This window comes from Sebastes umbrosus, chromosome 15 (genome assembly GCF_015220745.1).
Source record: "Sebastes umbrosus isolate fSebUmb1 chromosome 15, fSebUmb1.pri, whole genome shotgun sequence".
Classification (NCBI taxonomy): Eukaryota; Metazoa; Chordata; class Actinopteri; order Perciformes; family Sebastidae; genus Sebastes; species Sebastes umbrosus.
In genome coordinates this window covers 15,777,624-15,805,104 of record NC_051283.1, presented here as the reverse complement: position 1 = coordinate 15,805,104, position 27,481 = coordinate 15,777,624, and the positions used below count along the sequence as shown (strand labels likewise).

The 27,481-nt window shown below is 40.7% G+C and overlaps 1 protein-coding gene across 10 annotated transcripts in view; it reads left to right on the top strand.

Moving 5' to 3' along the window:
* Positions 1-203: 203 nt before the first annotated feature.
* snx13 (sorting nexin 13) overlaps positions 204-27,481 on the top strand; it is a 30,117-nt gene continuing 2,839 nt past the window's right edge. Inside the window, exons 1-25 of one of the 10 annotated variants that reach the window (XM_037795360.1) lie at positions 204-411; positions 12,550-12,662; positions 12,788-12,890; positions 13,057-13,146; positions 15,676-15,797; positions 15,904-16,022; positions 17,032-17,136; positions 17,263-17,351; positions 17,673-17,756; positions 17,940-18,078; positions 19,210-19,298; positions 19,527-19,626; positions 20,251-20,444; positions 20,664-20,768; positions 20,925-21,095; positions 21,240-21,309; positions 21,844-21,891; positions 22,529-22,677; positions 23,952-24,059; positions 24,146-24,256; positions 24,458-24,619; positions 25,700-25,771; positions 25,866-26,011; positions 26,462-26,530; positions 26,614-26,726. In XM_037795360.1, the coding sequence (XP_037651288.1) occupies positions 400-411; positions 12,550-12,662; positions 12,788-12,890; positions 13,057-13,146; positions 15,676-15,797; positions 15,904-16,022; positions 17,032-17,136; positions 17,263-17,351; positions 17,673-17,756; positions 17,940-18,078; positions 19,210-19,298; positions 19,527-19,626; positions 20,251-20,444; positions 20,664-20,768; positions 20,925-21,095; positions 21,240-21,309; positions 21,844-21,891; positions 22,529-22,677; positions 23,952-24,059; positions 24,146-24,256; positions 24,458-24,619; positions 25,700-25,771; positions 25,866-26,011; positions 26,462-26,530; positions 26,614-26,726 (2,683 nt within the window). In that variant the 5' untranslated portion in view covers positions 204-399. Of the gene's footprint in view, positions 412-476; positions 760-839; positions 1,139-12,549; positions 12,663-12,787; positions 12,891-13,056; positions 13,147-15,675; positions 15,798-15,903; positions 16,023-17,031; positions 17,137-17,262; positions 17,352-17,672; positions 17,757-17,939; positions 18,079-19,209; positions 19,299-19,526; positions 19,627-20,250; positions 20,445-20,663; positions 20,769-20,924; positions 21,096-21,239; positions 21,310-21,843; positions 21,892-22,489; positions 22,678-23,951; positions 24,060-24,145; positions 24,257-24,457; positions 24,620-25,699; positions 25,772-25,865; positions 26,012-26,461; positions 26,531-26,613; positions 26,727-27,481 lie in introns of those variants that run through there. The other 9 variants (XM_037795354.1, XM_037795352.1, XM_037795353.1 and 6 more) reach the window with 9 other exon arrangements.

The window sequence follows — 27,481 nt, the reverse complement described above, 5'->3', positions numbered from 1 at the left end:
TTAACCTTCATGAGAATAAAGTAGACTATTTGTGCATTTTTTTTAACTGTGGTAAACCAGAGTAAGATTATATATATATATATATATATATATAAATGATAAATGGTTAAATCCTGTGTATTTGTTCAGTCGTGATTATCTCTGCTATTTGCTGCCTGTCAATCAGTCAACGGGTGTGTTTCTGCGTCATCGCCTCTCAGCCAATCACATCGCGACGTCCAGAAACAGAACACGCGAGACGTAAAACCTGTAAACCCTAGCAAACATGGCGACGCTCCGAGGAGAGTCCGGAGACTGGAGATACGACCGCTTTTAACCGAGAAAACAACCCTCCTCTTCGACTGTTACAATGTGGTGGGGTTAGCCAGAGCCACCGCACCGCACAGCCTCTTTTAGACGATGTTCGCAGAGGTAAGTTAGACCCTGTGAAACACCTATGTGTCCGTTACCATAGTTTCTACTGATTGACAACGGCTAGTTAGCTTGTAGCATGCTAGCACCTTTAGCATTAGCCTCGCAGGTAAACACACAGAGAGAGGACAACACACACACACACACACACTGGGCTTTCAGTACTGTAAGGGTGTCTGCTGCTATAAGTGGCCGGGATTACACAGTTAACTCTAAGTTAATACGATGAGCTGATGTCCTCGCTGTCAATGCAGGAATTAGCTCGACACAGGCAATGTGGGTAGTAAGTTATGCGTTTAGATTATGAGTGACGTCCCTCAACTACGAATCCCTACATCACAAATACAGGTGAGCTGATCAAATGTAGCCTATAATGTTAAAGGCAAAAAGAAAGGTTTATTAACGCACAGTTGTGGACTAACGTGAACTGTTTTCTGTGATGATTAGCTAACATTTATGCAGGTAAAAAACAGGTTAATGGGGTGGCAGCTCATTACAGGAATGGTAAGAATGCTGTGGCATTTCTTTTCTCGTCTTGCTTTTACTTAAAGGGAAAGTCTGAGACATGTACACCCAGCTGTTTCCAGTGAGTAGCCAGACTGTCAGTCAGAATAGCTCCCTGCTCTTGACTCAAACATGCAGGAATTAGCTCGACACAGGCAATAAGTTATGCGTTTAGATTATGAGTAACATCCCTCAGCAACGAATTCCTACATCACAAATACAGGTGAGCTGAGAGGTAATGCTAAGCTGTTTGGATGAAATGTAGCCTATAATGTTAAAGGCGAAAGAAAGTTAGCAGCAAGGTTTATTAACGCACAGTTGTGGATTAATTTAAACTGTTTTCTGTGATGATTAGCTGACATTTATGTAGGTGACAAGCACGTTTAATTGGTGGCAGGTAACTACAGGAATGGTAAGAATGCTGTGTTTCTCGTCTTACTTTTACTTAAAGGGAAAGTCTGAGACATATGCACCCAGCTGTTTCCAGTGAGTAGCCAGACTGTCAGTCAGACTAGCTCCCTGCTCTTGTCAAGACTCAAACAACTGGGCTTAACACAGGCTTCCCCCTAAAATATTAATAGAGTTGTCTTCAGTCCATTGTTGCTGGTCAGTGGTTATAGTGATTACACCTGGGCTTAGTGATCACTCAGCCTGACAAGCCGGTTTATTTGAGTGTGACTACAGCTCTCATGTGATGCAATTTCTCAATGCACGCTGTGGTTTCCTGATTTTTAGATGGATATACTACTGGCCTTGACATCTGCTGACAAGCAAACAGACTTCACCTGAGCGGCAGGTGACCTAGTCACAGCTAGGCACCTCTCCAGAAGTTTAAGTACAGGTTTAGCCTTTGGTAATAAGGCTTTAGCTGCACACTGACTGCACTATTCTGCATGTCTGACTGAGGGTACTGATTTATGTGTAAATGTGCAGTCAGGTGTTCAAACTATAGCTCTTTGCAAAAATATTGCTCCCTGCCAGGGCTGCACGATATGAAGAAAATATGCAATAAAGCGGTGTATTAGCAAGAATCTGTCTGTACGATACATATCATGATACTGGGGTAACGATTCAATATATTGCAATATATTGCGATACTGTAAGCAAGGCGATATATTGCGTTTTGTTTTTTTTTCATTTAATTTTAGGAAAACTGTCATAGTATAAAGAACACACCAGAAACAAACCATTTTAGAATAGGCAAAACAACACATTTATAGTGCATGCAAAAAACAGCATTGTTTTTGCCTCAAACTGTATGTGATTATCATAAAGAGGGCATGTCTGTAGAGGGCAAACTCGGGGGGTACCCAATGAACCCATTTTCATTCACACATCTTGAGGTCAGAGGTCAAGGGAAACCTGTGAAAATCGCCATGCCAGTTTTTCCTCGCCAAAATTTAGTGTAACTTTGGAGCGTTATTTAGCCTCCTTCTCGACAAGCCAGTATGACATGGTTGTTACCAATGGATTCTTTAGGTTTTTCTAGTTTCACATGATGCCACTACCTTAACTCTACCATTAAAACTGGCCCTGCTACAACCTCCAAACAATCAAATAGTGGCCGGGCCCGACGGTGGGCCGTCTGATTTTTAAGAGGTTAATTAAAAATTGATACAGTATCACATAACATAATATCGCGATACTCATGTGTATCAATATTTTCTTACACCCATCCTAGGTATTGTCTGAGACTTTTAATAACATATTATTATTTATTATAGTTTGCTTTCCGCTATGATTGCATTTAACTAAGTTCACTAAGTTATAATGCAAATGCTGCTGTTGTGTTTTGTAGTTTTGTCGCACATTCAATAGTAAGATCAAGTTTGGCTGTAGACATCGGCATGGACTTTTTTTCTGTCTGATTGTGATCAACTCCTTACACACATAGTTTGATGAATACACCTTTGTACACTGAGTCAGTTTGTTGTAGGGGGATGTGGGTGCATTGTGTGTTCATCCACAAGCACACAAAGTTATCTCGGTGCTTTTCACCCCTGGCTAAATCTTATTAAGGTGTCTTAATCAAAGCTTGGTAGACATTAAGGCCAGCAGCACGCTGTCACATCAGGCCTGCTTGTCCTCGAGTGCACCTCTCCCTCCTTCCTTCAGTAAATAGACACGGTTGCCCTGCCAAACAAGCTGACATCTTTCAAGAATTAAGCCCCGTCCAGACCTGTGTCTTGTGTCCAGATATATCCACAGTGTGTCTAGGTCACGCTGAGAGACACAGTTCACATTTGGCATCACAGACTTCTTATCATACTATAACTAGTATTTGGGCACATGGGATAGTATGGTAAGAAAAACTCACTTTTCAGCCAAACGGTTTGACTGATTTTGAAAATGTCAACACATTTGTGCTAAGGCAAGCCCAGAGAACACTTCCACCAAAGGAAATTAAAAAATTTCAGTTGCGGACACAAATGGGTCAAACTGCTACAGCTGCTAAACTTAACAAAACAACAAATTTGGGGCAGCACCGGTGATGCAGACTTCTACTACTGCAGAGGTTGCATGTGCTACAGCTGCATGACAAATCAAAGCTGAAAACTAACAATAAGTGTCTTATTAAGGTCTTGGGGCACCACAAACTGCCAGAAAAAGCTTCTATGCAAAGGAGCATTGTACACCATACTTGCCAACTCTCCCGGTTTCCTCCCAGGGTCACAATTCTCCCGTATTTCTCCCGATTTATGACAAATGTTCACACCTTTTTCCCCTTTTCGTTATCTCAAGCTGTTTCTAGAACTGTACAGCGTTTAGAAGCCCTACTGTTTCCTCCCGGACAACAATACTGCTACACCAAATGTCTTTTCCTGGGGGAAGAGAGCTACTCGTGATTTGAGCTGCGCTCGCCGCTGGGTTCAACACTCATTTTTAGTGCGCAGTGCTCCCAAAGTTGGGCTTTGCTCAATGCAGAAAAAAAGCCGTTGTGGCATGGCGCAAACCATTGGAAATAAAGAGTTTCACAGCGCAGTGGTGCGTTGTGTCTGAAAGGACCTTCAGTGAGTCAGAGAAGGAGAGAGAAATAGGCCTACTTAAGCAGGGGCAGACAATAAATGAATGAGTGAATGAATGAAAACTGATGATGCCAGAGATTCACACAAGTTCGCACAAGAGGGGCCAATTACTCTGTATTCGTTCCTGAGAATTAAAAGTAAATTTAAAAGTATTTAACATAACTGCTGTTGCAGTGTACTTTATAATTATTTAGCCATTTTCATTCTTTAAAAGTCTCCACAATGCAGTAAACAAACTCTCTGAATCTCAGAGCCTCAGACCCCCTGCTGTTTCAAAATCCTCCCCATTTTTGAGGTCTCAAGGTTGGCAAGTATCTTGTACACAGTACAAAGCATCTGCTTTTGTTATGTTTCTCCACTCATTCATTCAGATTTTATCTTTAGTTTGTCACCCTACCACAAGTGCTCACATGTTACTACTTCAGAAAGTCTAGCACTTCCTTGTGCAGTGATCAGATAATCTAAAATACATTACAGTAGAAAGTGTGAGCAGGGCTTAAGATAGATTATAGTGTATTCAAGGTGTTGATCATAAAAGTCTGCTCTCTGACATTATTATCCCACTACTGTGGAAGGCAGTTAGTGCTACATGTATGTAGTATGTACATATGCTCTCACATACCCCACTTGTTACATTTTAACCGGCACTTCAAATCTATGGGAGGTGAAGTACTCTGCTGGTCAAACACCAGCTTCTCTGTGTTTCCAAAAGAAAAGCAGTTTATCCAATTATCTCAGGTTATATTTTTTCAGATAAGAAGTTTCTTTATTAGATAATTGGCCTGCTAAAGAGTGGATCATTTGGCCTCATCTTTGCTCTCCTGCTCTACTTGTTGCCCCACCTAATGCTAGTAAAGTTAATGATGGCTAAAGGCATCTTAGTAGGGGATTGCACAGCACAGGTTTTAGCCTGCAGCGAGACTTTCCCAGTATCTACTCTACTGACTGTGTTGTTTGTTAGTGTGGGCTGTCTGTCAGAGATTTGTCAACGGAAGGCCGACCACGTTCACATGACAGAGTAGGTTAGACGCGCTGTGACGAGCTTCCTGTCAACCTGCCTGTGGCCAAGACGGCATACCAGGGCACATTTTTCTGCATCATTTTGATTAGTCTTTTTAAGGAACAGACTGACTAAACAACAACGACATTTAATAAAAGTCTTCTAAAAGTGTGGAAGATTTGTTTACATCTCCTTATAATCCTGACAATTTCTCATTTTTAAATGAATGACAGCACAAGAGATTTTTCTAATCCTCCCTGGAAATTATTACTGGAGCAATTTTTTAGGGCTGCAACTAACGATTATTTTCATTGTGGATTAATCTGTCGAATATTTCCTTGTTTAATCAATAGCTGTTTGTTCTATAAAATGTCAGCAAATGGGGATGGTTTTGTCCACAACTCAAATATATTCAGTTTACTGTCATAGAGGAGTAGAGAAACCAGAAAATATTCACATTTAAGATGCTGTAATCAGAGAATTTTGACTTTTTTTCTTAAAAGAATTACTCAAACCAATTAATCTATCAAAATAGTTGGCAATTAATTTAATAGACAGCAGCTCTACAATTTTTTTATTGCATAGATACACTTATATACTCTTTTCATTCTAGAGACTGAAGCTAATATGGTAGCTCTTTGTATTATGGTGGTCCTGGTGGATTAGGCCAGCATGACCATTCAGCCCCACTACCTTTCTCTCCCTCTGAGGCATTAACCATGGATCTCCCTCAGGAGAGCTTTAATGGGCTGAGTTAACCTCTCTCCCAATGACCACACATATCGGGGTTGCAGCTAAGCGCTGGTGCATAAATCACAAAAATAGCAATATCCACACTTTAGCACTTCTTCCGACACGTGTGTGTTTGGGTATGTGTACAGTGCAGTTTGTGTGTGTAGCTGTGCGTGGTTATGTTTTCAAGTCGTGCCAGGAAATCTGTGAAATGATAATCTCCGAGACACTGATAAGAGGCTGTGTGTGCATGTCTGAATGTGCCTGGAGTCAAGGACATCCAGTAGTAGAGCGCTCCTCAAAAAACATTTCTTTCTTTATGGCAGTGCTTTTAAACATTTAGATTATTCACTGTTGAAGTTGCTGCTAGTCACTGTACGTTTGTGTTTGAGAGAAAAAGCAAGAAAGAGAGAAACAGGCAGATGAAAGTAGAGTTAGGAGCATGAATCAATATAATCAGAGTACATTTCTGAAGTTATTTTAGTGAATATTTCTCTGCTTGATTCTTGGCCATTAATACAAGTAGTCATTTTTATCATAGAACATCTTGATAAATAATTTAGTACATTTATATACATTTTTGAACAACCGACACAACCACATTTCTGTCTATCTGCATGTGCAGACCTCTTGTTCAAATTATTATTACGCTCATGGTTGTGTGTGTCTATTGAGTGTGGGTTGCGTAAGGAATTGCCTAGATGTTTAGATGTGTGCGTTCCCGATGGGCCTGGGTGTTAATCACTGGAGCAGATGGTTCATGTTTAAAACCCTGTGTAAGCTGTAATGACTCAAGAGTGTCGGTTATCGTCTCCTACAGAGCCAAGCCTCCACAGCCTCATCACCTCACCACACAGCTCTACTGATAGCCTCCACATTCACTGCTGTTCACTGGCGCCATTGACGTCAGACTGGACTTACGTTACCCATTTGAGCTACATACAAATACCTTCTCAGGGAATGATTGCATTTGGTAGCATGGACTCGGGACAGTATTTCTTTTACATTTCTTTTAAATTGACTTAGTTGATTAGTTGACTAATCAGTTGGTTTGGTTTTAGTCGACTAAGATTTCTTATGTCGATTAGTCGTTTTCTAAGCTTTTTTCATGCTGAATGACTTATTTCCAAGAAACATATGAGCACATTTCTGGTAAACACAAGATTTAATGCGATGCTTTTGTGTGATTCTTTGTGGAGAAACTCAGTTTTACAGACTAACCGACTAAAACACTGGGAGGAAACACTGCTTACAGTTTGTTCTGGCAAGCACAAACCCAGCTCAGGTCCACTACATCAATCTTGAAGGAATTCAAATGTTTTTCAAAATACTTTAGTCAGCCCTGACTGTCCCTCTACAAAAAGCCAATGGGATTTTTCCATTTGAATGTTTGCAGAAAATAAGCTCTATGGCAAACAAACATTTATGATACTCACACGTTTTGTTCCGTAAATTAATCTCCACAAATGAACACCACTTTTATGATTTTTGAAATGTAAATACAATCACCAGAAGCTAATGTTAGGTTATAAACAAACTACATGACTACTACTACGACTTCATGACACCACCACTTAGCTAAAGACGGACTAGTGTTCGGCGTGACGTTTAGTAATCTCATTTAGCCACTTGTTAGCAACCGCCTTTTTTAATACATGTAAAAGCTTCAAAATTCACCAGTGGGATATTTACTGACGTATTTTATGTCGTAGAACAAAACGTTAAAATCTCTTAAGCTTGTGTTAACCACAGACCTTATTTCAGACATCTAACTAAAAAAACATCCAGATGAGGGAACCCGGAAGTGCTAAAATGCTAACTCATTTCCGTGTTTTAGGACTCATTCTTGCACCTCTCTATTCTGTGTGTATAATATAGTCACTTGTTAGCATGTAGCTTAGGCCTGGTGGTAATAAATGTGTCACTGAGTGATGACTGCAGCGGGTCGCTGAAAGCTTCTGAACCAACAGTGGAGAAACTGCCTTCTCTTACTGTGTGGGTGAAAGGTAAACAGAGTAGATGTTGTAAATGGTGACAACATTGTGGCTGATAACTGTGTTATACATGGAAGTGTTAGATAATGCAGCAGGGTATAAACTGCTCTGTGAACGGCATTCCTTTGTACAGTATAACTACCACTCCTAGCTCAACTGTAATAATGGTCCTCTTCTTTGGCAAGCCCTATTCTCTCTCCAGAGTCATAACCCTGCTATTTGTTACTTTGTCCCAGCCAGCTATGACTCGAGAGAAAGGGGGTTGTCTAGCCAGTTTGGACACATTCTGCGGCCCAGAAACCGGTGTGTTCACATGCACTCAATACACTTGGTTATAGTCAAGTTTTTGCAATAACCTGATTTATTAAACCACAAGAATCTTGGTTTTCTAAGAGATTTAGAGAAACTTGGTTATCACAGCTACATTTCTGCTGGGAGAGTTGATCTTGGCCATGTAGTGTATTCTTATGGAGCGAAATTTGTCTCAAAATGGTCACAAATGTGTATTACATCATGATCTGCAAATGAAAAATAAGATTCACAAATGTGTACAACGTTTTGTGCGTAATTTTGTGCGGTTCAAGTTACATTTACGTGTGGAGTTTTGAGACCATTTTCACAGTCTCGACTAGGGAACAGACTTCGACATAACACCGCTTTTTGCCTCGAGTGGCTGTTGTCCCAGCAGAAGAATATTACCACCTAGCATTAGCTTATTTAAACCACATATTTACATTTATAGGCTACTGTATTGAGTATATAGTTGGTAAATGAATGTTTTCTAATTGAGGGGTGACGAGCTATTCTGTCTATTTAGAAAAACATCTTTCCCTCTTTGAAATTAAGCACAATTTCACCGAAAGCCCAGTTGTCCCATTTTTCCACCAGTACTTAAATGCAGCATGCATTTGTGGATCTGTTTGAGCTGGAGACGTGAAATTAGTCTCAAAACTCCACATGCAAATGTAACCTGATCCGTGTGTATCAGGCAGTCTGTGTGCACACGGGAAGCATGGAAGCATGTATGTAAAATATTAATATTTATTCAGGTTGTGACGTCACGTGTGCATTTGTAAAACCATTTTACATGTGTTCAAATTGATTGGTATTTGTGTGTAGATTGGAACATGCATTTGTGAGTACCCAAAATTATGCACAAATCGTTGTACCCATTTGTAAATCTTATTTTACATTTGTAGATCATGTAATACACATTTGTGACCATTTTGAGACTAATTTCACTCCATGTTTGTTAAACAGGGTTGTTAGAAGAGTTAGAGTGTCAGATTAAAAAAGCTGTAAGAAATTAAATGAAACAGTAGCTGTGATTCCTTTTATCCCAAGTATTTAATCTGTAAGGCTGAAATTGAAAACAAAGGTCTAAATGAGATGGTTTCTACATAAAGGAAAGAAAAGTGTGCTCTCTTACTATGCTGTCAGATAATTCAACAAATGAGAATAACTCTTGTCTGTCTGTAACGTCTTACATAACTAATATAATTAAAATACTGCAACCCTGGTTCAAAATATGGTAGATGGTAGGGAACTGATTACTAACTAGTTACATGTAAATGAGAGATTTAGGGTAATTGCAGCACATGTACTCTAATCATGTGTGTTCTAGTATTTCCTTCCGGCCCTAACCTGATTTCTCCCGTAACTTGGTTCATAAACAAAGTGTCTGTCTGCCGTGCGTCATATATCACAGGCATGCTCAGAGATACTGTTCTTTGTAATGATTTGTAAAGAACATACCCATATGTATAAAACCAGTTCTGCTGTCTCGTCTTCGCCTACACTCTGACAGGGCTTAGCATGTCTATTAGTCGTTTGGTTTACTATGAGTTAAGTAAAGTCAGGGTCAGAGGGTCCTCGCTGACAGCCGTCAGCATCAGGTTTTAATTGTTCCAGTGTGCTGCTGTGTAATCAGCAGGTGTGGTGACTACAGATGTCACGAGCTGATCTGAACCGGAGCCAGTCAAGTCATATTTTTAATGGACTGGTATCAGCTTTATGAAGCCTGATCCGATTGAGATCCTTTGTTCAGTGTAACCCATCGTGCTCTGGATACACCATAGAGCAACACAAACAATAGTGGCCAGTTTGAATAGAGATATTCATGCTGACAGCAAAGCTAGCACAACAACAACAACTACTAGTGTCAGACTAAAGCAAACTAAATCTTTGTGGACAGACTTGCTTTTTTTAATAGTATTTTTATTGATAAACAGTTTTTCCTATTTTAAAAAAAACATTTCCATTAAAGTTAAAAGTATTGAAACTCGGTAAGATGTTGGAAATGCATAACCTTAGAGGTTAAATACTATAGCCTATGTCTGTTCATTTTCATAATTCAGTCTTACATTCAGGATACCTGCGCCATGTACCATGTTCAGCCCGTCCACTGCCATACTCTGAGCAGTTTCTTTTGTACTGATACTTGGTATTAGCAGATACTGAATATCAAATTATCCAGTTTGGGAGCGAAAACAAAATAAAATGTCATCAGGACATCCTAGTCATGAGGCATGCATGTGCGTAGTGGCATGAGCTTAGCTAGATTTTCATGGAATGTTTAAAATTGATGTTGAACACATCTTACTGATTTTAGGGAAAAGCAATTCTGATTTGTAATCATATAGTATAGTAAAATATATTAGTAGCATGCAGCAACCTGTGTTCATTGATCCTTTCTCAAGAATTTTTGGAGGCATTTTCTTGTGCAGCGAGCTGGTCATTGTTGTGAAATAAACCCGGACAGTCTTGCATCGCACTGAAGGGGTTTATTTCACAACAAATGACCCGCTAGCTGTACATTATCCCACTTATTACACAGCTACTTACTTAAGAAATCAATAATTTGACACAAAAATGCTCTGCCAGAGTCCGACATCAGAACTGCGCCCATAGCAACGGTCTGTTATACATATTAACCGTCTGCTATAAAGAAATTACAGACTGCTTTGATTGACCAATCAGAAGTGAGTATTCAACAAAGCCATGTAATAATAGTTAATAAAATTGTGGATTTGCATGTTGGTAGGGCCACAGGTACTGATCATATTCCTCAACAGTAGTTTGCTTAGCATTGATTGTTAATAGCCTCCCTGTGTGTCGTGGTTGTGCTATACATCATAGGCTGTGCCATCCGATTGCCCACGGCTGGCTGTAGCAGAGAGAACAATGTCTCAATGTCCTGCGGGAGCTCTGTCTGTCTATCAGTGGAGCTGCTTATCTAAGGAACTCTAGTAATGAATGTAGGGCAGCCGGAGATCATCACTGCTGATCATCATGGTGCCTGTATATCTGGTGGCTCCACGGCCAGAGTGTGAGCTTTATCCAGTGTGTGATTATGTGAAAGCTTTTCACATCTAACCATCATTGTGTAGATAACTCAGTGGGCTGAAAAGTGAAGCCAATGCGGAAGTGCCTTAAACTTACATTCTTTCTTATAGCCAGCAGGGGGCGACTCCTCTGGTTGCAAAAATAAGTCAGATTCTATTGAAGTCTCAGTAAACATTGTAAACATGAGTTTACGGTATCAATCGCTAGTTTCAAGGCTACTTCAATACAGCATGATGTTCATTTAGTAAATTATGGTCCTATTTAGAGTCCATTCAACTCAAATAGACTCAATTAGACTCTAAAGTCAAATAGACTCAAAAGTAAGGTATGCTTTAGGGCGTGGCTACCTTGTGATTGACAGGTCGCTACCACGGTATTGTCCGTTCTGGGAGTTGTCCGTGTTCTCATCGTACGACTTTAACCCTTTCACAGTGTGTTTTCAGTACATGAAAGTTAATTGTAACATTTCGGTCACCTAAAAATGTCTTATTCAGTGTTCGGTTGTACTTAACTCCACCCTCTCGTGTCACTTCTGGTTGCAAAAAAAAACAAGATGGCGACGGTCAAAATGCCAGACTCGAGGCTCCAAAACCGTAGTCCACAAACCAATGGGTGATGTCACGGTGACTACGTCCACTTCTTATATACAGTAAATGAGATAACTGCTTTTTCACATTACCTCATGCCACTGTATATTCTAGTACTTTTCTTAGGTTTGCATGGCCTGGTTTCATTAGTCCAGTTTGCATTGGTCAAGTTGGTGGAGCTCTATGGCAGGCTCATCCTTCACATAACAACCCCCACCATGCATTCACACAAACACTGTGTAGCCTGACTCATACTGGATTTTTCTGGTGTTCTATAATTGTAAGGATTGTATGGGACTGAAAAAAAATGGAGCTACTACTAGAGTAACTTATGTGGAGAACTGGGACACGGAGTTGCTAGCTGGAAATGAGAGCTCGGTTTCCTGCACTGACAATAACAGGAAAACCATAGGATGTGACACACGAGTATGCACACACACACACAGTCAATGCCTGATACTCTCTAACAATACAACACACCACAGTGTGTGTCTTTTTAAATAATCTTTTCCTGTTCTGACATCTAAAGTGTGGAATAGTGTTTTTTTCTGTGAATGACGTCATTTTACAGCACAATCGCCTAGTGGTGCTGATTTCTTGTTACTTTTCCTTCACAATGGAGTGAGCAGTCGAGCCCAAACAGTTTTATGAGGGGAATTGATGATCGATGATTGACTGATTATGTGGGGAATTTTTATGAAAATATAGGATTGTTAACTGCGTACAGTAAACACCAGACACAAATAGTACAACCTGAAAACATGAATAAAGTGGATATATTTGGAGGGTAGTCTTGGTCTGCATATTGAAGGATGTGTCATTAAGTCTGTCAGTGATAGAAGGGGTAAATGAATTGATCAGGCATTACTGATTGAGTCTTCCTTCTGACGGATTAAAGTATAACTAAAGGGAGTATTAACTTATGTTTTGTGTTTTTGTGTGTGTTTCAGGCCAGTCTGTCCATCTGGGGATGGGGGGGTCTTGGAGTCGTGCTGTTCCTCGTCACCTTTGGACCCTTTGCCATATTCTACCTGGCCTTTTATATCTTCTGCTTCATTGGAGGGTGAGCAGGAAGACCACTAATCCATCCACCATGTCTTTACATAAGCACGCTCTCTCACATTAACCACAATACCACCAGATAGATCAGTTTTTAGCTGTTCTCTCACTCTCACTTCTGTGTTCCAGGGGCTTTGCGGTCACTCTGCTCTATGGAAAGATCAACTCAGAGAGACACCTAGAGAAGTGCGAGCAGTCCTACTTGCCTCCCACACAAATTGGTATACTAAAGGTAAAAGCCCGCTTGAGCACACAAACATTTTGACCTCGCCTACTCAAGCAAATTAATTAGTCGTAAATCAAGTTCCTTTTGTAGGTGAAGTCTGCCTGCCAGTTACTATGTAGATCATTAAAGTTTTCATTGGTTGTCTTTCTGTGTTTCGTTTTGTCACCTTCAGACGTTGGATGAGATGAAGCTGGAGATGAAGCCTATAAAGATTGACAGGAGACTGACTGGCTCCAGTTTCATAGATGAACCACTACAACAGGTGTGTGTCTTTGTATTATATAATGTGTTTTCCTGTACATATGGCACCTGTGTCAAAGCTTCACCAGCAACATTTTGCACCTTTGACAACCAGAATGATCAAGTTTCATAACATCACTCATGACCAATGTTCTGTGTTAAGCCTCTGAGGTCTAAAAACGTGGCTGCGCATATACGCAGTGTTTACTCTATGTTTTTATTAATATCTTTACGATAATACAGCCCAGATATATGGTTCAGATGTTGCTGGAATCTGTAGACTGTCCGCTCCCGTGTCATTTTCCTTTTTTAGGCCAAAATATCCTCAGTAGAGAGCAGGCGGAGAGTGTTCTGCAAATTTTGATTTTCCATGTTATATGCAAGTACCTTCTACCTTAGGGCGACCCGAATATTCAAAGACACGTGCGCTGACACAGCGCGGTGGAGATAGGTCTGGCTATGCGAGACTACTTATGAGGTGACATAGCTGAATGATTGGTCATAAAAAGCACCGCACCGATGATAATGGGACAACAGTATTATGGCTGGGTGACAAATACTAACACTCCAGACATTTTGGACCCTGGCCCACTTCAGTCACTGACCTATCAGCTGGCCCAGGTCAGACACTTCACGGCCTCAAGCCAGAAAGTAGTCGTCACTGTTAAACACTGCGTACCTAAAGCCCTAAAGCCTCAGTGTTTCCCGTTCACAGGGAGTTTGTTCCTTGCGTTTTGTGTCATTCGATTTGTCTTGAACAGGATGTCTGTCAGCTGATTAATACAATTTTCCAGCAAACAAAAATATTATCAACCAAAAGCACTGGAAAAAGTACGACAAATAACTAAATGAAATAAATTATAATAGGTACTGACAAAACATGGTACTGACAAAACATGTTTATTCTGATTAAATTGTTCTTGTTTTGTTTTGAATACCTTATTTTTACTTGATAAGTATTCACTACTCCTTTTTTGGACATGCAGTATTTAACTATGTTGTTATTGAGAGTTTGTTGTATATGTTTGCTGGGTATTGTTGTTTTGTTTTCTTATATTCTATATAATATTATTTTTAGTAATTAGTATTTTATTGATTTTTTTTTACATGAACATTGTCACATTTTGGTCAACAAATCAAATATGCTCCTATATGCAAAATAATAATAACATAAAAAGAAAATATCTACAAAATCATAATATAATACAAAAGGAAACACAAATCAAATACATATTCCTACATTAATCTGCACCATGATCTAATCTAATTTCCAAGCGACCAATTCATTTTCAGACACATATAGAGTGTATACTGTCTGCTGTGCATGCAAGTATTGTGTGATGGTGTGTGCGTCATTTCAAGATCTGACTATATTAACATGTATTCAAATGCTATATAATATATTTCTATTTAAATTTCTTTACATGTTCGAAATAAATATCTCTTAATCTAGTTAATAGAGTGCTTTAGATGCGTTTTGATAGTTTATTACTATGTCTACAAAACAATATTTAAATGTATTCTGGATTATTTGAAATCATGTAAGCAGATAACGCTGTATGTTAATCTTATCAGACATACTGTCCAGAAAACAATGGACTCATTGTGTCCTAACAGAAGGTGGAACTGAAAGCTTCTGTACGGTTACACCGTCAGTGTTGCACCAAAGCTCGTTTCATCATGTGGTTTAAGTAAAAGCCCGTTGAAGGGCTGAACTGTAATAGTTTTACTCTCTGGCTGCTGGTAATTGACTCAGAATCTCTTTCAGCTTAACACATTCGTAAATAGATCTTCTAAATGATGGTTAGGCCGAGCCATCAGCATTGCAGACAGGGAGGATGAGCTTAGTGGCTTTTGTCTAGTGGTCACCGTTTGTCTTTCCACCCTATCCTGTGGTTACAACACTTCCAGTGGCTTGTAGCATGTTCTCCTCACTAAAGCAGCGTGGCCGGCAGAGTTAAGTGCAGACACAGCAGTTTGTGATGGTCAGATGACACTAACTGCTCTACTATGGTGCCTCTTGTCCTCCCTGGAAATGCACACTAATCATTTCAGCAGCATGTGAACCTTGAGATCTTTAGCACAGCTAAACGTGACATCATGTAAACCTGTGTCATGCTGACTGAAACACATTTATGCGCTTGATTTTTCTGGATCATTCTCTCACAGTCTCTTTTTCTCATCTGGTCAAAAAACCTTTCATAACAAAATCAGCTCATATAGTAGCAGACTATACTGACAGTTATATTGATTTATTTAATCACACTACTCAGCTGTATCCCTCCCTCCTGTGTGCAACAACTAAATGATTGATTTAGCCAGGTTTCCTAGGACCTAATAGCCCAGTAATCTGTTCTCTGAGTGTAATACTAGACACTGACAATCAACAGATTTAATTGTGTTTCAGAAAAGACTTATGTACCCTTCTCGCTCGCACTCAAATCTTGTGCAGCATTTAATTAACCCGCTCCTCAATCCAGTCCAGCTCATCGGGTTGTCTTTATTAAATTTCTTTCCTATTTTCATCCTCCTTATGTCTTTGTCTCTGTAGGTGATTCAGTTTGCTCTGAGAGATTATATCCAGTACTGGTACTACACTCTGAGCGAGGACGACTCCTTCTTATTGGAGATCAGACAGACGCTGCAGAATGCCCTCGTCCAGTTCTCTACACGGTACAAGACATTTCCTTGTCTTGATTTTGAACGTTTTAAACAAACCACATGTTCTGTATTTATTTTTCCAATGTTCTTCATTATTCCTGTGTGTTTATGTGCCAAGGTCCAAAGAGGTGGACTGGCAGCCTTACTTCACTACTCGCCTGGTGGACGACTTTGCCACCCATTTACGTGTCTTTAGAAAAGCCCAGGATCGCCTCGCTGACAGAGAGGACAAGCAAAGTAAGCACGCACATTCATACACACTTGCTTTCTCACTCACAGTAGTCATTAGCATGTTTGGTATGTCTTTAACAATGATTGATGATGTCGCTCTGAGCTTAAAAGAATACTTCAGCCCAAAAATGACCATTTGTATCAATCAATTACTCACCTCATGTTGCCTTGAATTCGTGAAGAAAACTTTGTTTTTCTCGCATGCCTCCACGTTGAACGAAGAATCAAAAAACTGAGAAAATAGTAGTAAAGTAAAGTAAATGGGGGCTGCGTTTAACAACAACAAAACTATATCAAAACATCCATTTACAAACTCATGCAGTATAATCTGAGTCTTGTTTATCCAGTCAAATGCTCACTACTTCCCAAACACATGCATCTTCACTAAAACCTTACTATTTAAAACATTTCCAAATTAACAGTCACGCTTGTGCTGGCACACTACTCGTCCAGACATGCAGAGACGAGTAGCGCACCTGCCTGTTTTAGCATTAACGCATGTGTTTGGGAAGTAGTGAGCATACGACTGGATAAATGAGACTTGAATTATGCTGCACGAGTTGTGTGAGAGTTTGTAAACTGATGATTTGACATAGTTTTGCTGTCGTTGAGCGTGGCCTCACCAGCGGATCTACCAAGCTTCCAGTGAGTACACAACAGCTGTGTGCGTTTTGAGACACTACCCTGTTGAAATTCACGCACTACACAAGTAAGTACATAGTGTGCACAGTGTACTACATGGAAGTGTACTAACAGAAGTGTCCGAATTGAGGCGCAACAAAAGTTTTCTTCAAGAATTCAAGGTAACATGGGGTGAGTAATTGATATACAAATGGTCATTTTGGGGGTGAAGTATTCCTTTATTCAGAGCTCGGTGATTCTTTGATGACCACAGAAAAAGATTTGATTTTGTGGTACAGAAAAATTGTTCCATAAAGTTTTTGATGGAGTCAGACGATGAGAATTCAGACATTAGTGGTGATAATGACAATGATGAAGAGTGATGTCTGAACAGGGGACATAACAGAGGAGCTGGTGGACTCCTTCTTTGAGGCCGAGGTGGAGATGGAGAGGAAGATTTGTCGAGACGTCGTGTGCACTTCACACAAAGATGAAGAAGGTAAACACACCTCTGTGATGTGTCTAGTCGGATAGTTCACACTGTCATGAGGGACTCTTAACACAAATGTGTTGCTGTTTGATGCTGTAACTAGTGAAAACTAAACATATGCTGTGTGTGTGTCAGGTTTTCTTCGGGACTTGTGTGAGTTGCTTCTGTATCTGTTACTACCTCCTGGAGATTTCCACAACAAGAACATGAGATACTTCCTGAGGGTGAGTGCACACAAACAAACACAAAATCTCACTCTCACTTACACATTCTGTCAAACGATCACAGCACACGTGACTTCATTGGTCTTAGATGCCAATATAAGGTGTGAAATCACATATTCAGTCACACAATATGTCATACAACCTGTTGTTGTTAATTTAGTAGTCAGCTGAGCCGCCGGCCAAATGCTGCCACTTTGGCCACCAGCCAGCAAACAACAGGCTCCTGAATAGACTACACTGCCGTACCAGACCACGTGACTGCATGTTTGTAGTGTAAATTGTTGTGAGTGATCCTGAAAATGCACTGTGATGTTTTTTTAGGAGGTGCTGGCGCGTGGTGTGCTACTTCCTCTGATCAACCAGCTTAGCGACCCAGACTACATCAACCAGTTTGTCATCTGGATGGTGAGAGTTGACACTCACACCAATCCACACCTCTTATTAGCCATTGTTTGAACTGACTTTTTCTATAAATAATATAAAAAGCTATCCAAGAAACAATCAAGAAAACAAATGAAATGGGACAGAAACCGCATTGGGACCTGGTATGTGTGTTGTGGATTTGTAAATGGATGTGATTTCGTATAGATACGGGACTCCAGCTGTAACTATGAAGCCTTCATGAACATCCTGAAGCTGACAGACAAGCCTTCTGAGCTGGAGGCCGTCAAGGACAAGGTGCTAGAGGAGCTGCAGTACCTCCGCTCCCTGGACACCGCCGGAGATGGTGGGCGCTCACTTTTTCTCACTGACATACAGACACACGCCGCATGAATCATAAGCCGTTGTCTCATATGAACTCCCAAGAATGTCTGGAGAATCAGGTCTGGAGATGACCTTTCACACATGTAGCACACAACAGGAGATTGTCCGTGTCAGATGCGTTCTTCTCACCTACTGGAAATACTCTGTTCGGTTTAGGCCAGGGTTGGCGCCTGGGTAGAGCATGCAGGAGGCAGGACATGATGCAAAAACACTGTGGTCACATAGCTGGTTTGTAATTAAGTAATAGCACACGCCGGGCCGAACAACGCCCCTTAGCTGTGATATAATCACAACATATCACAGTCTGAAGTGAGCTATTGCTTTTATAAAACGGTCATCAAGTATGGCAATAGGAAAGTTATAGACACATTCCAATTTTAATAGTTTTTGATTAATAAATAATAATGTTCACAATAAAAATGCCCTGTTCTAGGAGGTGTGATGCTTGGTGTGGCGAGGATGTTGCTCTGCTTTTCTCCGGTTCCCGAATTTCGCTTGCCAGTAATTAAAAATAATCTCTCTGGTGTCGAGACCCGCATCAGATAGTTTCTGAGTCGTGGTGCTGCGGAGGCAGTGGTTAGTGTAATTGTGCTGTGTTTCTGCTTGCTTGCAGATTCTGGGCAACATTGTCAGACCTCCTCTTTACGTAGCTCTGCACGTCGTTTAGCGGGTGAATGTTTTTCTGGAGATGGGCACTGGCTGCTCAATCCACTCCTCCATAGAAGTTAACCAAATGTTTCCATTTTGTAGTGGGTTTTGGCAGCTAACTTTGTTGTTACTTTGTATCTGTAACCTGGAAGTGATCCCCCCGTGGCCCTGTCGTTAAGCAACCAAGGGCAACGTTTTTTTCTCAGACGTAGAGTGTCACTGAAAGTGCAAAGGAATTACACGTCATAGCAGTGGTATGGTGGTATTATATCATGTTTAATGTCCCGTTCGAATGATTCAGACATTTGCGTTGTCACATACAGCTCCTCCAGGGGCTTAATTCGCCATGTGAGTAGGAAGACACGAAGCACAAAGGTAAAGCGTGGCTAAATAAATGCACTGCTTTCATCTCCTCCCTCGATGTCTTTCTTTCTCTGTCCTTTAGACATCAACGTGATCAAGAACCAGATTAACAGTCTTCTGTTTGTGAAGAAGGTGTGTGAGACCAGGATCCAGAGACTACACTCTGGCAAGGTGAGAAACTGCAGCGCCGCCTTATAGTGCTTACACCGGAGGATCCAGTAAAACCATACATCACTCATTGTTAGTGTGATGGTAAAACATTGTCTCCAAGAACCAGCTGCAATGGCTCAAAGTCAGTTTGTTAGTTATCTTTTGGAGTCAGCCAGACAAAGAGTACCATTTTTATCGTTTCTGCTTTGTGTGTCAGACTTCACTTATCCGTTTTCCTGTGTTGTGTAGGAGGTGGATGCCTTGAAGCTGGCAGCCAACTTTGGCAAGCTGTGCGTTATCCCACTGGACCACATCCTCATCCACAACATAGCCCTGCAGTTCTTCATGGGTAATTCTGGAAATGCATCATCACATGAACCACGGATGCCAAACGTCACTGTAGTCATCCCACGGCCTTAATCCTGAACATTTCTGTTAATCATCTTTATAATCCATGACTCATTCCATTTCTCTAGAATTTATAACCCCGACCTGTCTCGTTAGGCGCGCACTCTTTTTCAGTCCCACATGACCTCGTCAGAGACTTTAAAAGGTCACTCCGCTTTACAGATCAGATTACGATAGAGCGTGTTTGTGTGTGTGCAAACTAGGAGGCAGGCCAAGTTGTGTCAGATCTGATGTGGAAAATAAGCAAGAGCCAACATCTTAAACATTATGGCTGGTTCTGTCATTCAAAATGTTTAATATGATTTCATATTAAAAAACGTCTCCACAAATTCAAAAATTGTAACGTACCAAAGTTTAATAAAGTGGAAGGAGCGGGGCCGCAGTATAAGAGTGTTGTAAGAGTGTAACAGTAGATGGATCTTTAGTTACAAGAGACCACAAGCTGCCAAAAGTACTAAACGTTCAATGCACTGGCCCACTTACTGTGCATGTATGTGTAACCAGAGTGAAGCAATATAGTAGACAGACACCATTTGGACCAACTGTCATGTGTCTGTTGATCCAGACTTCATGCAGGCAGCGGGGGCCCAGGCAGAGCTGTTCTTCTGGCTCACTGTGGAGGGCTACAGGGTGACGGCACAGCAGCAGCTGGAGGTCATGCAGGGCTGGCAGAAAGATGGCAAGAAGCAGCCCAGCGCCACAAAGGGGCTGCTGAAGGCCGCCGCGCTGGGTGTCTACGAACAATACCTCTCGGACAAGGTGGGAGGGATCACATGAGTGTTTGACGTCAAAAGTCATTTCAGCCATAAATGAGATTAACATTAAAAAGAAGATCTGATTATACTTACTTCCTGTAATTTCTTGGTAGATTATGAACAAATGCACTTCTTTACAGCACTGCTTTCTTTAGTCTGTGTCATACAAAATTTTAAGAAAGTATCTAACTGCTCTTAGTGTGATCTTTTTCTTCCCCATCAGGCGTCTCCTAGGGTGCAGGTGGACGAAGCGTCCGTAACAACACTAGGGGAGAAGCTACAGAAAGACGACCCCACGCCAGAGATATTTGATGAAATCCAGAGAAATGTACTAAATCTTTTCAACAGAGTTTTATATGTGTATGAGGGAATTTTATGAATCATGCCAATACACATTTGGGGATTTTATTTGACTTATTTGCAAAGCTTTTGGTGTCTGTTTTCCACCTGTTAACAAATATTCTCACACATTATTTGACCCCAGGTCTATGAAATGATGCTACGTGATGAACGCTACTACCCCTCCTTCAAGCAGAGCCCTCTCTACGTCCGCATGCTAGCAGAGTTGGACATGTTGAAAGAGCCGAGCTATCGGGGGTCTGATGACGGCGATGGAGAATCCTTCAATGGCTCTCCCACAGGAAGCATAAACCTAGTAAGGCTTCTTCACTTCTTGTTGCAACAGGGCTCAGAGAAATGCTGATGTGGAGACACGTCATCCAACAGTGAAGTAGCACTCTGCTGTGTTATTGTTAGCAAACTGCGTTGCTAAATGACGACTTGTTTCTTGTGATTTCAGTCTTTGGACGACTTGTCCAACTCCTGCCATGATGAAACTATGCACCTACATGCCTTCATCTCCGACACAGGTACACACACACACACGCAGATTCTTATACACTCCTCCACAAAATTTAGTGTTATTGCCATAAAGTGTTAAAGCATAAGACTGTGTGTAAATCAGTCATTCCCAAAGATCGAGTTTCGAACCACAGGTGGGTCGCAGGAGATTTTATTAGGGTCACAAAATAAATTTGCAGAATTTCTTCCAGTCTTTTATTTAAGATTTATATCGGCAGTACAACTTTGAGCCACATGAGGGAGGCTGAATGTTCGTATTGTTCTGTTCAGAGTACATCCTGTTTGTTTTACTGATGAGGAAAAAAACGAGAGCCTGTTAACTCCACCTAAATGTATTTATTTGGTCTCATTTATAAAGAATTTAATATGTGTATATGTTTTCAATAACGTGCATAAAACGAAGTTGTGATTTATCAAATGTGTATCTCGTCAATACGTTTGGTTTACCTATTCAAGATAATATAAAAGTGAAGCGGGAATGGCAGTAAAAATGATCAGGAACGTTCATTTACGCACAAATTCGCTCTTCTCACGATCTATAGATGAGGCCTATTGTGAATTGGGTCGCGATGGTTTGTCCTTTTTAAAAGGTGGGTCCCCAAAATAAATGTTTGGGAAACACTGGTTGAAATCTCTCGGGCACTTTTTGTCAGTCAATCTTTGATGTAGGGTTGTGAATTAACACGGTTCTGGCAACTTGTGCATGTCAGGTTTAAAAACACTTCATCTGACTTTCACTTTGGGGTTTGGGTGTTGTAACTGTTTATGTTGAGAGTATATGAATTTGTTATGTATATTGGGTGTCTGTTAGCCCATTAGTCCCTCCCTGCATGTCTTTTCTTTCAACTTTTCACTTCCTAGCTCCATTCATCATGTCTGCTTTGTCACTTCATACTGTTTCAGTATTCTTTATTTCTTTCATTTTATCACTTTCACTGTTTTTCTGTTTTTCCTTCCTCCCTCCCTCCCTCCCTCCTTCACCTTTCCTGTCATTCTGTCCCATCTTCCTCCCTTTTATCACATCTCCACACCCTCTGCTCTGCATTCTTTCTTTTGCTTGCGCTTCCTTCCCCCCACACACACTTTGAACCTCCACATACTTTTCTTTCTGTTCCCGTCTTTTCTTTTCTGCTCTCATCCGCCCCCTTCATCCTCCATTACCATTTTTGGATGTATTGCCGGGCGCAGTAGCTGACCCTTGTCTCCCCGGCTTCTGGGGTGCTGCAGGGGTGTGCAACGACCACGGTAAGACCTACGCGCTGTACGCCATCACTGTGTTCAGACGCAGCCAGGACGGCAGCGAGGACTGCTGGAAGACATATCGCCGCTACTCTGACTTCCACGACTTCCATATGAGGATCACCGAACAGGTGTGTGTGAGTATGCACCAGTTATTCAGAAGTTGATTTTAGTGAGTTAAAACATGGAGCAACCAGATGTACTGTATATAAAGATGGACGACGCGTTTCCACTTCCTCCCACTGCACAGAAGTGAAGCTAAAATATCCCGGATATGGGAGCTGACATCTTAAGATTATGGCATCATTTGGAGCCAGAGTCTGCGCAGTAGAGATCTGTTGGTGGAGCCGCGTTATCGAGGTCACCCGCCCGAACCAATCGCAAGCTTATGGGCGCAGCTTGTTAATGATTAGAGAATCACAGCTGTTGATCATGACGTCTCACCCCCCTTTTTAAAGCACACAGCTCACATAACTAATTAAAACCAAACCTATCAGAAAAATGAACTCTTGAACATGCATCAGCGTGATAAGAACTACCTAAAATGACAGAAACTATCTTTGGGAAAAAATATTTGAGGGTGTACTTTGACTTTTTAGTTTGGCCCATGTTCCGTCCGCTAACATTGGGGGGGCGGGGTTTATGACCTATACTGCAGCCAGCCAATAGGGGGCGATAGAGATGTTTTGGCTTCAGTTTGGGAAGCTGTCATGTTGTCCTTCTTATAGACTGTATATAAGAAGTGGACGTAGTCACCGTGACGCAACCCATTGGTTTATGGAGTGCTGTTTTGACGCATCAAGTTGAGCATTTTGGCGGTCGCCATCTTGGTTTTTGTAACCAGAAGTGACACGAGAGGGTGGAGCTAAGTACAACTGAACGCTGAATAAGACATTTTTAGGCGACCAAATGTCACAATTAACTTTGATGAACTGAAAACTCACTGTGAAAGTGTTAAAGTTGTAAGACAAAAACACGGGACAACTCCCAGACTGGACAATGCCGTAGTAGCGACCTGTCAATCACAAGGTAGCCACACCCTAAAGCATACCTTGCTTTATGGTCTATTTGACTCTAAATGGGACCATAATTTACTAAATGAACATCATGCTGTATTGAAAAAGACTTGAAACTAGTGATTGAGACCAAAAACTCATGTTTCCAATATTTACTGAGGTAATAAATCAAGAAGTAAGGTCATTTTCTCATAGACTTCTATACAATCAGACTTCTTTGTGCAACCAGAGAAGTCGCCCCCTGCTGGCTATTAGAAAAAATGCAAGTTTCCGTATTTGGCTTCACTTCTCAGACCCTGAGTTGCCCACTGGTCCATCTGTATATACAGTCTATGGGAGCAATATCTCATTAACTTGGTTGTCACCTCCTGAGTGTTGTATATATTCTGTTTTAGTTTGAGAACCTGACATCGATCCTCAAACTGCCAGGGAAGAAGACCTTTAACAACATGGACAGAGACTTCTTAGAAAAGAGGAAAAAAGACCTCAATGCATACCTACAGGTAACAGTTTTATATATTAGCGTTGACTAGTCACATTTTAAATGCCTTTATGGAGCGTATATCAATAACTTGTGTGTGTGTTCTAGTTGCTGCTGAACCCAGAGATGGTGAAGGCCTGTCCAACTCTGATTCCTTATGTCTACGACTTCCTAGAGAACAAGGCCTACAGCAAGGGCAAAGGAGAGTTTGCACGCAAGGTCACTACATTTTTTTCAAACAGGGAATACATGTCTCTGTGTCATTTATTTATTACCAAATAACTGCAGATTTATAATGTATATAGTTAAGATTTCAGTTATACTTGTGAATGCATACTCATCACATTTATTCAATCATAGAGAAAGGAGTGGCGGTTTTCTAAAGTACATTTTCTCCTTTTTGTTTTATTCCCCTATCAGATAGACACGTTTGTAAATCCTCTGAGGAGCTCGATGAGAAACGTGTCCAACGCGGTGAAGGGCCTTCCAGACAGTCTGGCCGAGGGCATGACCAAGGTCTCTGATAACATGGGCCGCATGTCAGAAAGACTGGGTCAGGACATTAAACAGTCCATACTCAAGGTAACACCATCACACTTTGCATCCTAATAAAGGAAAGCAAAGCAGTTAACTATTTTTGTTCTAGTTTTATTTTTTAATCAGTGTGAAAGTGTCTTTTTCTGTTTGATATGGTCTGTTAGCTTTTTGATTTGAAACAAAAATGAAAATAAGCAGTGAAAAATATTTTAGTAAACTGAAATTAAATAAAAACTACATCCTTTAAGTAAAACTAAACTGAGGCGATACTGCCTGGGTAAAAAATAATTAAAATAAAATAAAAATGAATGTAAATTAATTTCAGTTTTAGTTTTTATGCCTCACTCCAGTGATATCGTAGGAACGCTTTGAGCATTTTGGACGGACACGGATGTAATATATAGTGATATCTAATATGTCACTACTGAAAAAAAGGAGACGTGAATTTACGTCAACTCTCGTGACATTGAACCACAGAAATTTAACGGAGTTGACATCCCAGGAGATGGTTTCATGCTGCAATTACTTCACTAAAGTAACGTGAAAATTAAACATTATTGCCATTCCTACACAGTTCTCCAACCATGTATTCTGTATGTATATGTAGCTACATACTTCTGAGACATACCTGTCCCTAACAAAAACAAACTACTGTAAAACTCAATATATAAAAACTAAATTCTCTGAAAAACTGACACTAAACTACAACTAGCAAACACACTCTGAAACTAAACTAACTAACTAACTAACTAACTAACTAAAAAATAAAAAAAAGTCAGAACTAAAATAAAAACGAATTGAAAATTCAAAACTATTATAACCTTAGACTCAAGTATTTGACCCACAGTATTTGAGCAGATCCGTAGCAGTCTAACTTTAAGCGTAACAGAGAGACAACTGTACCAGTTTCTGATTCCATACTGCTTAACACTTTGTATTATAGACTGGAATGATATTAATAATAGAACCTGGAATCACTGGGCTGTAGTTATAATGATTAGACTCATTATAGGGCACCAATCCTCACAAATGCTGGCCACGTAGCCTTGATACAACTGTAAATAAACCAGTTTCCTCTTTAAGTTAGTTCATCCAACGTCTTACTATCCCCTTCTATTTTTCCAGGTGCCTCCGCTCCTCCCCAAGTCTGACATCGACCCTGAACACTGTCGAGTTTCCGCTCAGCTTGATGACAACGTGAGTCAGTTGGGCGCTGGATGTTTTATTTCTTTCATTTCCTTGTGATTTTATTTATTGAAATGGTCATTCATATGTTTATTTGTGTGTCCAGGTGGATGATAACATCCCGCTGAGGGTTATGCTGCTACTGATGGACGAAGTGTTTGACCTTAAGGAGAAAAACCAGTGGCTGCGCAGGAACATTAAGAACCTGCTGCAGCAGCTGATCCGGGCCACGTATGGAGACACCATCAACAGGTCAGAGACATAATATACACAGAGAAGACTCAGCAGACTAGTTAGACATGTTTTATTTATGTATATCACCCTCTGTGCTCCACCAAAGCATGTCTATAAATGATCCCAAACTCAACCAGACCTATTAACAATCTTGCAGAACTTCATTTGGTTTTAGAACGATGGTTAACTCAAAGTATTTTCTGCAGGATGATCTTTATGTCACAGGTGATATACAGTATTTTAGACAAACATCTCATGGCCTAATATGCACAGTCAGTATCTTTATTGCAGAACCAGTTCCACCTGAGCATCATAGCATTAAAGTTCACAGATCACAGGATGTTTGCACACACACACCTAAACTCAACACAAGCACACGCATGTTCAGAGCTCCAGACAATCTGAAGTCAAGTAAAGGGCAGTAAATAGCATCACACAACCTGAATCATCTTTCCTTTGTCTCTGTAGGAAAATAGTGGATCATGTGGACTACTTGACTTCACCTGAGCAGGTTGCAGACTACGTGAAGAAGTTCAGGTAACCCCTCCCCTTTTCTTTCAGATGACTCTGATTGGTCAGAAGCATTATGAATAACCTTCAGTGGCTCTGTCTCCGTATAGGGATTCCTACTGGCCCAACGGTATTCTGGCTGAGACGCCGCCCCGTCGAGACAAGAGCATCCGCATGAGGACACGAATAGCTGCCAAGACCAGTCTGCTGGGCATCATGCCAGGTGAAAACACACACACACACACACTTTATCTAGTTATCACCCAGCCCCGTTTAGGACTGCCTCATCCATCCTTGAAGCCTTCCCTCTTGTACAACTGAAACATACTGTTGGAAAACACTTCCGATCAAGCATAAATCGATAGGGGTGTATCTGAGCTCAACAGAACAGGAAGAAGACATGCAGATAGCTTGTCATATTTACATTTTCACAAGTGCTTTATTGTCTGTATTGGCAGTATAACCATTTTTCCAGCAGCTGCTTTTCATCTGTCCTATTGAACCTTTTATTTTGTAAAAAATGTGGTGTTATGTTTACTTTTCTGTAATTTTCCTTGAGTTTCATGTCTCTGTTATTTAACTAGTTCCATTTCATTCTTCTCCTAATGCCACATTAGGGGGGGAATTAACCTTTTCCACTCAAGCCCTCTTTACCATAGACCAGTTTTTGTCTTTTTTAGGGGCTACAGGGGGTCTTTAGGGGGAGATAGCAGGTCAACAGTAGATGTCACATAGAACTGATGTACATCATCTGAAAGCTGGGAACCTAAAGATTAATTTGAGATACAGCTCAGCACTGTATGTCAAGTTCTTCTAGTCATTAATCATTATTAAGAGCTGAGACCCCCTTATTGTCAATCTACCTAGGAATCTACATCCTCTGAGCGTTATTTAGCCTGACCTGGTTGGTACCAATGGTACAGCCTTAGGTTTTCTAGTTCACGTGATAACAGTATCTTCACTCTGGCTCTAAAACCT